The sequence below is a fragment of the Asparagus officinalis genome, chromosome 5 (assembly GCF_001876935.1).
Source record: "Asparagus officinalis chromosome 5, Aspof.V1, whole genome shotgun sequence".
In the NCBI taxonomy this organism is placed as follows: domain Eukaryota; kingdom Viridiplantae; phylum Streptophyta; class Magnoliopsida; order Asparagales; family Asparagaceae; genus Asparagus; species Asparagus officinalis.
In genome coordinates, this window is record NC_033798.1 from 130,420,500 (window position 1) to 130,433,848 (window position 13,349).

Below are 13,349 nucleotides of genomic sequence, written 5' to 3' on the forward strand. Positions count from 1 at the left end.
TGAAAATTATTGAACAGGACCCCCGGTGTTAGTAAACTACAATCGTTGGATTGATGGATCGACAGATGGTCCCTTTGGGTATGAACGAGGAACGAGAGCGACTGCACAATTAGATTCAGAGGTAGGTGTTGTGTGGTCCTGCAGCAGATCGTTTTATATGCCTATACTCGAACATTTTGTTTTTCAAGCAGACACAACACATTCTCATCCTTTTGAATTGCCAAAGTATGCCAAGAGGCCAAGCATGTCAGCTTCAGGATCTGAAACAGTCTAAAAAGGATTCAGCAGTGGAAGCAGAATCAGTTGAGAGAGAGTTGTGAATAACATGTATCATTTCTTGAAACCAATTTTAACCCAAAAAGAAATCACAATTCCAACTTCAACATAAACTAGCATGTTGCTCATTGCAAACGGAGTCGCGACAATCAACTACTCACATCAAGTCAATCTCTAACACAACCTAACTGAAACTATATAACAAAACTCAACCAGGTCCTTTGGTGTATTTTGCAAATACTGCAGCTTCAAGAGTACAAAGCCGCAAGTTGCTGACTTTAAGTCAAGGGAAATTACAAGAAGTCCACTTGAAGAGTTCAAAACATAACCAACAAATAGTAACAAGTATAGCATCAAACACAAACCAAAGAATGCGGCCAAGAGAGGCAGGCAGTGTCTCTGCCGAAAACAAATTTCGTTTAATACCAACAATCCTTTTCATTCTTCTCAACATAAATCCAACCTTTACCATTCTAATTCTCCTTACAAACACGACGTTAATCCAACCTTTGTTACAGAAAGCCTGCAAGCCTAATAAACAAAATAAGGAAAGGGGAAAAAAAGGGGGAAATCACAAAAGCTATACAACCAAACCCAGCGCGAAATACATCAACACCATCTTAAAACTTGTGCAACAGATTTTTGGTAGACACAGTTTCAGACATTGCTACTGCCAGCAGCCAACAAATAAAATACTGGAGTCGGCATATACATATAACTATTGAACAGCTTCAGAAATTTACTAGACCGGTATAACATCAATCTTTGAAGTGTCTTCACATCTCAAAACAATGCCATCGAGGTTTGCAGGGAGTATACATTTTAACCATTGGCATCCTGTGGAAAATGGCTCTGATGGTGGAACAATCATCAGCACGTTTTCATTCCTTTGAACAACCCCCATTACACTAACTGTGCTGCCCTCTTTTATGTACCTATAGGTATATAACAAAAAGAATAAGTAAAACATAAGTGCTCCATGTCATTTTTCTATTCTTGATATAGTAGCCAAAAACCTCTGTTGAACAAGTGCATTCGGTCGTTAGAAGTTGGAAAATTGCATTTTGGAATAACTATTATAGTCGGGGTAGCAGTAAATTGCTCAGATAGGTTACTGAACTCTATCAAATAATCATTTACTATACTACTTTAAAAAGGGTACATTACACTTAAATACCCCATAGTTTACACAATATTGCACATAAATACCCTCAGTTGTGAATGGCATCACTTAAATACCCTAAAGTTGCACTTTATCCTCGGTTATGCAAACATGAGAATTTCCCCATTAAAATACTTATGTGACACTCGCATGCTGTTTCAGAATATCTCAACACTAAATTTTTTTGTTAAATCTATTGTTAAACGTATCGAAATCCCATTTTAAACCAATCATCCTATCTAAAAATAGGATTTTGATAAGCAATAGATTTAACAAAAAAAAAGTTTGAAATGTTCTAAAAATAGCATGTGAGTGTCGAGCGTCACATGAAAAAAAATTCTATTTTATTTTTTTTATTGCATTTTGTTTTGGGTGCATCCATTTACAACTGAGGGTATATATGTGCAACATTGAGCAAACTATAGGTATTTAAGTGTAATTTACAATAGAAACTTACAAATAAATTTTTTTTTGCCAGTGAGGCCTTATTCATAAATCAAGGAATCGGAGAATAGAAACTATCAGATTTTAAAAACAAATGCAAGAGTTACCGAAAGTTATTAATTTGCTTATGCGTCTTTTTTTTTAATCACAACTCCCCACATATAGTAGGAATTATGCTCTTTTTTAGTGCAACTCCAATTATAGCTTATGGAGCCCCATATGTTTCTCTCAATTCCAACTGCAACTAACAAACATACCCTTGTATTATGTGGTCAACAAAATCTCATAATGTGAGATTCTTCAATATAGCATTCACTAACTGATGTTGTGCGTCCCATCAAAAACAACTGATGGATAATGGGGATTTTTAATGGCAACAAGTGGAGAAGGTCGTAAATCAACAAGAGAATAAGGTGAAAGAGAGTTTTTCTAACTAAATCATTACAATACTGTTCAACCCAACCGTCTTGGTGCTGGCCAATTCAAGACCCCAAGAACCAACATAAATTATAGCTCTTCTTTTATAAAGGTCCTCATTTTATTGGTTTCTTGTTAAGAAATAGTTTCAAGAGACCCTTGCAAATTGAAGGTCGTGTTCTTGGTTTTCTTGTTAACAAATACTTTCAAGAAACCCTTGCAAATCCATTGATGAAACTTCAATTAAAAGAGAAACAAAATCAAATTACCCTTCTTTCATGCGCATTACACGATCATCACTTGAAAGGTTCCTCTCAGCCAACCACCTGAGGAATTCAGGAGACATATCTTTGTTGTTTGGATCAATGTCAATCACAACAGATTCGTCAACATAAGGCATCACTCTTGCACCATAGCCAGTTTTGACCAAGGCTCTCAACCCAGACTGGAAATCCGAGATATAAAAGTCAACCACATGCCTCTGCCAAAAGTTTCAAATGCAATAATAGAAACGATTAGCTATATACATAACTTCATAAAACACAAAGTATAATATGTGACTGATGAAAACAGCAGATCCAATATCTACGCAGCAAGTAACTTATAATATTCAATCAGAAAGAAACTTACAATACCTCCATTGATCTGAGTCCCCATGTAAAACGACGATGCTGAGAGTTGGCAGCCTTTGAGTCCCACCCCCTGTACTCATATAAACTAGTAGATGTGAACACACATCTAGGGACCTTCTGAAATGATGATTCAAGGGGAACATTTCCACATGTAACAACCTGCGAAAAATGTATCCAAGTCTATCAAAAAGACGACAAGATGGTAATAGTCACAAAATAAATAATCAATTAAGCATCACTAGCATATAATGACCATGTCATTCTATCTGCAAAGCAACACAAATTATAGTTGTCAACAGTTTATCACCAGTCAACAGGGCAGATAAGTTGGCCCACAACCAATTCAGAATCAGGTTATCATGTAAAAGTAAAATCAGAGATTGTCCCATCAATCAGCTTATGGCATCACCTACAATTGTGGCTTCTCTTACCATATATGGCCATCACAAACTTCTGAGCTTATATTCAATGTAAAAGGCAACAAGAGAGGACATGTAATGCTCTATATCAATCTTGGGTCTTCAAATTACATATGATGATGAACGTTGTCAGCAAGCATGCTTACTAGTTAGATCAGTTTCTTACAAAAGGCCACACAAACATCTGTAGTTGTTGATCATGTGTAGTTACTAGGTAACAAGAGGATGTCAATGGGACTAATCTTCTCTTTTTAGTGACTAGACAGGGTGCAGCTTCACTAGATTATGGTGTTTAGATTCATCACAACTAAGTGAACAATATCCATGGTTAATGATGTGTAGTTACAAGAAAAACAAAATGATGGCAATAGGACTAATCTCATGTTATCTTAGCGGTTAACAAGATGAATTTTCAATAGAATATGATGCTTATATTTAATGCAGAAGTGACACATTGTATGGAGCCAGAAAGACCACACAGAAAATTTTAAAAGATTCAACCTACAAAAAGACGCCTCCACGTGAAACTTGAACTATTAGCAGAAAAGATCACATGAAGAGGGAGGAGTCAGCAATGGCCTTCAGAAAACCATAAGCTTAATTGCAAAATAAAACTTAGTTTTCCTGGACTAGCTATTCTTACTCGATTACAAAATGCGCATAAAACAGGACCAACAGACTGTAAACATATGAAAAGTTAAAATAAAAATATCATACCCCGGAGACTTTGACATATTGTCCATCTTTTGCGGTCCTTAGCTCAGCATCAGGATATCTGGCAATGTATCCTATAACCGCTCTCCTCCCCCACCATCTATTCCAAATGAAAAGCGCAGCGACCACGCCAAAGAAAGCCACCACAACAATGAGGAGCACAGGATTGTGAACAGCACCTAGAATAAATCCTCCTGCAATGAACCCCATCACAAACAGTAGAATCACAGCCCACATTACCGGCTTCGGTACACTCCCCTTGAATGAATAATCTTCTTCCTGACTCAGATTAGTAACAGCTGGGTTATGGACAACTGAGGCAGTATGATGTAGTTTAATTGAACCAGTAGAATCCAGAGGACCTGAAATTTTCCTAGGTGCACCGGATGAATTCAGTGGGCCCGAAGAGATTGGCCCAGAAGTGATGAGGCCTGTAGTCGGGAGCACAGGTGTATTAAGGGGCCCAGAATTTTGACGAGACATCGGGGTCACCCCACCAGACTGAGGACCAGATGATTTCTTAATTGGATCTCCGTGTCTATTAAGAGGTCCAGAATTAGATTTCTGTCTATTTGATCCTCCAGTGACTAGAGATGCCCCTGGAGCACCAGAGGAAAGAGAACCAGAGTAGCTGGGTCGACCAGCAGCATTAATAGGGCCAGAGTGTGAAGCAGTGCCACCAAATGATGCGTTTCTTGAAGGAGCATTTGCGATAGGACCGGATTTTCTTGATTTTTCCACGTGAATGTCAAACATCTTTCCGAGTTCTCCTGATTTTTTGATGTCCCCGCCAGTATATGGCACTGCTGTGGAGCTCATTGTAGGAGGTTTTTCCTTTGGTTGCTCAGGCCTGCCTGAAACATAAAGGCCATTGCTGAGTTGATGGGATGGGAATCTTGAACCCATCGTTTTATTCAATTTGCTCAGCAGGTCTTGAGGTCAGGTGTGATCCAGAAGAACCGAATGGAGTTCAAAATAACAAGCAGCAGTTCTGAACTAGAGATTCACAATTTAGTTTCTGAAGATACTCTGTAAGCAGAGGGCACAAAGTCATGTGAGAAATATATGAAAGATGTGAACATAAGGGAATTTTAGTAAATAAAACAAAAATAGACACAAAGTTAAGAATGCTTAAAAAGTCAAATATTTTTGGATGGCTTCAATGTTTCTTTTCGGTAAATAAATTAGAGTATAATTTAAATTTATCTCGGGAAAATAAATGACTAATCGAAATAATTTAAGAAAGGTAATAGTGATTCAAAGCAAGGATCAAAGTATGACATTTACTGGAATACTATCTTTTACACTTGAGAATAAGCAATATGTTGCATATTCAGTATTTCAGTTACTAGACTACTCATATTTCAATTACACAAGGAGAAAATATCAAACACACTGTTGGCATAGAGAATAGAGAAAATGCACAAGGTAAAATCTTGATATGAAGACCATGGAAAAAATTTAATAGCTCATATCATATGCGATCAGAATTGATCGTGGAATCTGGTTTGGTTAGATCTAACATGCAATGTCATTACCAGTAAGAAAGAACAAAACAAAAGCATGGTCTCTTTCCACTTAAGTGTATAATAATCAAACAGGAACAAACACTAGAAAAGAAACAAATCAAATTATATTGACAGCTTAGTCAACTTTTCCAAAATGCTACCTCAGCCTGAAATTATGACTCCATTCACACAATGTTTGGAAATACCAGTTTGAAAGTCTTGTTTTCTCTCTTAATTTCATACATTTTTTGGCCATGAAAGTGTTTTTTATTAGACAAACTTTGCCGTTCTGTTAATGCATCCTCCCCTCTTGTCGAATAGCCTTGTCTTCTTAAGCAAAGCTGAAACCGTAAAATGAGACTCAAAAATAAGTGGGGCCGGCATCTTGCTTAATATTTCTTAAACACATTTACCTAATCCTGTGAAGATAGTGAACCAAGGAATTCAACAAGTAGGTCAAAGTGGAATTTCTAAACACAAGATTGCACTCATAACCCAAATGGGAAAACCTTATTAAACACGGCAAAATGGGTAAAAAGAAAAGTAAATAAATAATAGGAATTGAGGTAGTAACCTCAACTAACAACTTGTAGATATATGTGCCCATAGACCAAAAAAAAAAAAACTTGAAGATTTGAGACTACGACTAAAGGACACCAAGTAAAGCGAGAAATAGACTTTATCTGATCTTTCCCATCTCTTCTGTCAATATCCCCATTACAAAAAGTATAAGAGAAAAAGAAAAGATATCAGATATGACAACCCTGAAACCCCAGCCCCACAATGCCAAGCATTTTCTGATTATATGAAGCCAAAATTTCCACCAGGATGAAAAGGGTTGAGCTCAAAATTTTCATATCTATGGGACCACTGAGACCCAGGGCTCAAAGACATGGAAAAAGTCCAAAATTAAGCACGGGATCTTCGGATGCCTGATGAAATACCAGGACCCATAAACTCCAAAAGCAAGAGAGCCAGATTGAGATGCCCAATGGCCGAGAGAAACCGAGAACGAAAATAAATTATAATTTTTAAATCGTCAAGATGCGCATTTTGCTCCAGTTCCCAACACCTGGAGCCTCAAAAACTATAATTTAATCAACGTTAGCATTTGAATTAACGAGAGCTAAGTCCTTTCACCCCCAACTAATTTGCATCGGGTCCCAAATCCAGTAATAGTTCAAAAATCCCATGTTAAAGATTTCAAAAATCAGCACAATTCAGCTAAAAAGTAGTCCGAAAAACAAAACCCAGATCTGAAATCGAGAGATGAAAGGAACCCACATTCCCAATTCAGAGCAGGTCAACGAAATCAGCAACCTAAGAGAGTAAGCTACCGCCTTTTACCAATTAGAGCCCGCAATCAAACGAATCCACAAAAACCCACATTCCATTTTCGTTCATAAGCAAGGGAAATGAAAGGAATCGGCAGATCATAAACTGTATATTCGAGGCTCCAAAACCCATAAAAGATCATGAACAAAGAGAGCATAAAGCCAAATAATAGAAGAAAAGGATTGGATATCAAAGAGATCTCTACACACCTCGAGCAGCTGATCACAGTGGTTGAGTTGAGATGCTATCAGTCGCCATGGCTAGAGAGAGAAAGATCGTATCGTTCCCTTATTACACAGACTATAGCGTTCGCTTTTGGGGGGGGGGGGGGGAGGAGAGAGAAGAAAAATTAAAAACCTCGAAAATAAAATAAAAAAATAAAATGAAATGAAAAAAAGAAAAGGGGAAACGAGAAATGGCGAAATCACAGCTTCCACCTGCCCTCTCTCTCGCCTTCACCGTTTTGAGTTCTCTCTTGTCCTTTGTCCTCTTGGTCAAAAATTACAACCATGCCCCTAGGGTTTTGTTTTGTAATGAAGTCACATGGTCTTTTTTTTTTTTGTGTGTGTTTATTTTGTAAAGAAACAATATTTTTGTAGTCTGTTTTCTTGAAATGACGAATGTGCCACTGGATTTAAAAATAAGAGATCACGCAACAAGATGCTCCTTTTTATATTATTTTTTGTAGGGTTTAAAGAGATTTTTTTTTTTTAAAGCAAAGCTTCCAATACACCGGATTGGGCAGGCAATAGGATCGAAGTTTCTGTTGGCATCCAATGATCAGCAGCATAAATTAATTGCACGAAATTAATTATTGTGGGCAATAGTTTGTTGATGAATTTCAAAGCTAAAACATTGTGTTGAGCATTTAACGCATCAATGTTATTGGTGTAGCTTGACAATGTAAGTTAGATACGGGTAATTTGATTGGAAAAGGTTAGAGGCACACCTCCTAACCACACCTCTAACCTCTCGCTACAGTATACTGGGGCTCATATGAGAATTTTAAAAAAATTCTCATGTGGGCTCCAGTGCACTGTAACGAGAGAGGAGTATGGTTGAGGTGTGGTTGGAGGTGTGACTGTAGTGCCTCCCAATTTGATTTGAATTCTCCTGCATAAATCAATTGATTGACTTTACGTAACTAGTACTATAAAGTTTTACAATTTCTATTTCATACAGTACATACATGCCTTTTGCTCTCCAGAATTTATGTCTGGGTTATTTGCTCATTAATAATACCTTGAAGTTTTACTCATTTTGACTTGGTCATCTTAGAGTTTAAGTTGACCAAAAAAAACTGAAAATTCATGAACATTGCGATTTTGTACCTTATGTATATGATAATCCCAGTTTTGGTCTAAAATACAATTTGGCATGATATTTTTTGAACAGCATGGAGAGCGAAGAGATAATAACCGTTATTAAAAATAGGTAATTAATGTTGTAATTAAAGTTCTTGATATAGAAGGATGAAAATTAATATATTAATTAAAAATAGCTTCTCGGAGGGAAGTTGTTATTTGTTGGCGGTAAGAATTAGATTGAGAAGGATGAAATTAAATTCAATGAAAAATACATTATTTTTGTTAATTAAATATAAAAGGAAATATATCCAAATTTACTTGTTGGGCTCAATTTGGTGTGAATACAGTACATTTATTTTATGGTCTGATGTCGCAATAATAATGACCCAATACGGATGGGATTGAGATCCGACCCACAAGCACTGTGTTGATTCCAAGGAACACCACATTTTTACACATCCTCCTTGACACATACGTGACACAATCCCCACCATCCTCATAAAGTAGAAAAGAGAGTGTAAGTTGGTGGGAATTTGTGCCTACTTTATTAGAATGTTGGGGATTGTGCCACATAGGCGATAATGAGAAAATTTTCCTCCTATGACAAGGATACCCATATATATATATATATATATATATATATATATATATATAATAGAGAGAGAGAGAGAGAGAGAGAGAGGAGAGATTATATATATAGATAATGGGTATCCTTGTCATAGGAGAGATTTTCCTCTTGTCGCCTATGTGGCACAATCCCAACATTCTAATAAAGTCGACATAAATTCCACCAACTTACAGCTCTCTCGTCCTACTTTATATAAGGATGGTGCGGGATTGTGTCACATATGCATCAAGGAGAAAATCTCCTCCTATGATAAGGATACCCATTATATATATTATATATTATATATATATATATATATATATATATATATATTATATATAATATATATATATTATATATATATATATTATATATATATATATATATATATTATATATATATATATATTCATCATCACATTCACATGGGCCAGTTTACTGCAGTGGGCTTTGGATTGTTGCTACCTAATTTCACACCATCCTTTTAACTTGTTCTTATGATGATTTATCCAAATGCGGTTGAACATCTATGACGAGTTCTAAGAGCATCTCGAACATCTTCACCATAAATTCTTCAAAATGGGAAAGCAAAATGTCAAATTCTCTAAAAAAAATTTGCTCTAACTCCAACAGCTTCCCCATTTTACGGATTTAGGCATTTATAACAACTATAAAACATCATTCATACTCAATAATAATTAAGAAAATAAATGTTTGATATTTTACTATAACAATTAAAACTCAATAAAGTATTAGATATATATATTTTTCTTCTTCTTTGGAGAATGTGAGATATTTATGATAATGTTACTTTCAAGAATTTGGAGAAGGAAGAATTTTTGCAGAATGCTGCAGATTTGGGGAAAGACCCTCTTTTTTTTCTTCTCTATCCCTATTTTAGGGAATGAGATGGGGAAACTGTTGGACCTAAAAATAGTTTTATATTCCCCAAAATTGAGTATTTTAAGAAGATGGAGAAGCTCTTGGAGTGCGAGTAAATGATGCCCTTTTAACTTATATAATAACGTCAAACACAGTTCATTAGGTACCTATTTTTATCAAGGTTGTTGCTAGCTAATTTTTTTATTTTTTGTTGGGAAAAAAAAGAAAGAAAAAGTAAGTGAAGGAGAATGTTAGTTTCACTTTATCTATTTTTTCATAGCCAATAATTTTTTTAGACATCTTGCCAAGCCTTTTTATTGTTAGATGGAACTATTAGATTCCAAAGATGCTCGTACCAAATCAAGAACTTGAGTAGACGTAGAAAAAATTTTACTTTTAAAGCAGACCTTTAATATTCCTTTCACCAATTCCCGAATTGTGGTGTTTTTATGCGCCGCTTAAATTTTCTATTTTTATCAAGGTTTGGGTGCACCCGAAACCGTCATAATTTGGTGGGTCAAGTTAAATTTGAACTGCTAATGAGTGGATCAATTTATGAGTCGTGTAATACTAGGAGGAGTCGTGTCACGAGATTTTTTTTTTCTTTTCTTTTTTTAACTGTTGGAATTTATGACTCGTTCTAGTTTTACATAATTCATAATCACAATAACTGGGCACTTAATAGTGATGAAGATGGTGAACTCATTAGTTAGGGGCTGTTTGGTTCCCCGTTTTTGAGGGAAAGCCACTATTGAAAACCTGCAAAAAGTGTTAAAAGTGTCACTTTTTGACAGACTTTCAAGCAAAATCCTTTTTTTAGAGGCGTTTTTGTTTAAAGCTTGTCAAAGAAGTGACACTTTGGCAGGCTTTCAAAAAAAAAAAATTTTAACCAAACAGACCCTTACTCAAATTTATTGTTAGTACTATTTATTTTGTTCTAAATACCAACAAACCTGTAAATTTCAAATCCTCTTAGGAAATTGGATCAAACATGTACAATTTAGTTAATCTATTGATAAGCTTAAACGTTATACATTCTGCGGATGGTTGACCTTAGTTAACTAGTTAATAGAAAATTTTAGGTTGCATAACATTTTAATGTCATTGAAAAACTTATGCTAGGTGAATTAAGATGGATGATTCAGCGACTTGAGTGATAAGTAAAGTTGTCTCACGAGAAGAAAAAATTTGTGATGCTGGAACCGGTTGGGTCACAATGTTTTTTTTATATTTGACAATAAAAAGGTGTGTTGATTATTATTATCATTATCATTATCATTATTATTATTATTATTATTAGAAGAGAGGAAAGGGGTATTTCCGTATTTAGGATATTTTTGGCGGTGTCAGGCTGTCGTGTTCCGGAACACGACGTGACTGCAAAAAAAAAAAAGAAAAAAAAAGGGATACAAGCGAGCGATTTATTCGCGGTTCGTTGAATCTGTCTCGCAAACGACAAATTATCTGGAAATCAACGGATAATGATATTTTCATCACTCCAGTAGGATAAGGCAACTGGAGGACAACGTTATAAATTTATAATGACCAATTATAAGAAAAGTGCATATCAAAAAAAAAAAAAAAAGTTGGGCATGCAGCGGATAGGACGGCAGAGGCAAAGGTGGGCAAACATAATCAAGCTTGCAAGGACAATCACCATAGTTTCATCCCGTTCGCGTTCGATACGTTTGGTTATCTTGCAGCTGATACAGCGGAGTTTCTTAGGAGGGTACAAAAATTTATGAATAGGAATGTGACTACAGCAGGATCAGCTGACTACGTGTTTCGTCGGTTGGGTTTTGTAATTCAGAAAGGATTAGCGGCGCAGCTTGTTGTCCGCTTGTCATCATCACATGTATAATATTTTCTTATATAAAAAAAAACGGAAAAAACATTTACAAGCTTGTTTTAAAAAAAAAAATTACGATAACCAAATGAGCAGCCTCAAAAAATACCTGTACCGTATGCAAATTTCTCAAGCGTAGCTGAATGGATTCTCTTAATCATTCCAAGGCCTGTGTTGCTGTAATTCTTTTTCTGCAAACGAGTAGGATACAAGACCACACATAAATCATTAAATTTCATTGTTGTGAATCCAGTCACCATAAGGGGACCAATTAAGAATCACAAGAATAATATTTTTTTCCCCCACCTTTTTCCCTCTTTAAAAGCTCAACAGGAGATTCATTTCAAATTAAACTAATTCTAGATTAAAATCAACATGCCAAGTTACGAAGCACCACATAAGCATGAAAATTTATTAGAAACCTATCATAAAGAAACAAAAAAAAAGAGATGATAATTTTCACCCTTTCTCTTCATATTTAGGGGGTGTTTGGTTCAATTTCTAGAAATTATAGAAAATATTTTCCACCTAAAATATGATTTCCTTGTATTTCTTAAAAAAATTATAGGAAAAGTTTTGAGAAATCAAAAAGTACCAATTTTTTTGTTTTCTGTACTTTGCTTGTTTGGTTCAAAACAAGAAAATAGCTCATAACTTTATAGAAAATAACAAGATTTGGTAGGTTTTTAATTAAATATGACATGTGTCGGATTTCTGGTGATTTCCTCTCATTTTAAGAGGAAATTACTTTTTATAAAATTTGGTAGGTTTTGATATTTTATAGAAAATATTTCTGTAATTTTTTGTTGAACCAAACACAATTTACAGAAATCTCTGAAAAACTTTTAATTACAAATTTGCTATTGTCAGATACTTTGAGAAAAATTTTCTCAAAAAGTGTGCAACCAAACAGCACTTTAGTCTAGGGCTGGGCATATTCGGATCGGATCGGTTTTAAGCCCAATCCGCATCCAATCCGAATTTTTCAGATTCTCAAAACTCTCATCCAGATCCAGATTTTTTCCCATTGATCCGAATATTCGGCCCAACCGAAATTCGGTTCGGACCGGATCGGTTTCGGTTTTGGACCGAATTAACCTGTGATTTGGAGGACCCTCACTTCTTTCAGATAATTGAGCTGACAAGTGGATCCTTTAGGCGCAAATTGCAGGTTTGGCTACAACCAACAGTGAATTGTGGACCACATATAGGAAGATGAGGATTCTGTACACAATAATTTTAAGGAATCAACATCTGACACGAGCAATTATATAGCTTAATGTTCAAGTGATGACTCACTAATAAGAAAGCTATTCCATCCGACTTCGTCCGAACCAAAAGTCCTTTCCATTTTGACCGAATTCCGAACGACGAAGTCCTTCCCATTTTGAGCAATATGAATATCCGACAAAGAACGAATTAGAAAATTCGGTTCGGTTTTTTTTCGGGCGGTTCAGGGGTTCAAACCGGATCCAAACCGATTTAATCCGGTTCGGGCGGTTTAGAACATTCTTCTCATCCATTTAATCCGGTTCGGTTAACCGGCCCGCTTTTTCGGGCGGTTTTTTCGGTTGAACCGGTTTTTTTCGGTTTTTGCCCACCCCTACTTTAGTCAATAATAGAAAAAAGATGATGCATGCAGAACAACCAGATCGTATAGTAAAATTAGCCAAATTAATATTAACTGATGCTTCATAATCAAGGCTCCTTGGATGCTAATTATGAAAATTGAGTTGGCTCCACTCAATTTTCACGGGAATACAAATATCTGTTCGAAATCTGGTTTTTTTTTTTTTTTTTT

At 35.7% G+C, this 13,349-nt stretch overlaps 1 protein-coding gene across 1 annotated transcript; it reads right to left on the reverse strand.

Annotated features, from left to right (window-relative positions):
* On the reverse strand, positions 677 to 7,347 carry LOC109841372 (uncharacterized membrane protein At1g16860-like). The gene is made up of 5 exons (XM_020410311.1): positions 7,117 to 7,347; positions 4,068 to 5,093; positions 2,935 to 3,090; positions 2,569 to 2,780; positions 677 to 1,211 (listed from the first exon to the last, which is right to left on the reverse strand). Exons 2-5 carry the CDS (start codon positions 4,968 to 4,970, stop codon positions 1,019 to 1,021), a joined length of 1,464 nt encoding a protein of 487 aa, XP_020265900.1. The 5' UTR covers positions 4,971 to 5,093; positions 7,117 to 7,347; the 3' UTR covers positions 677 to 1,018.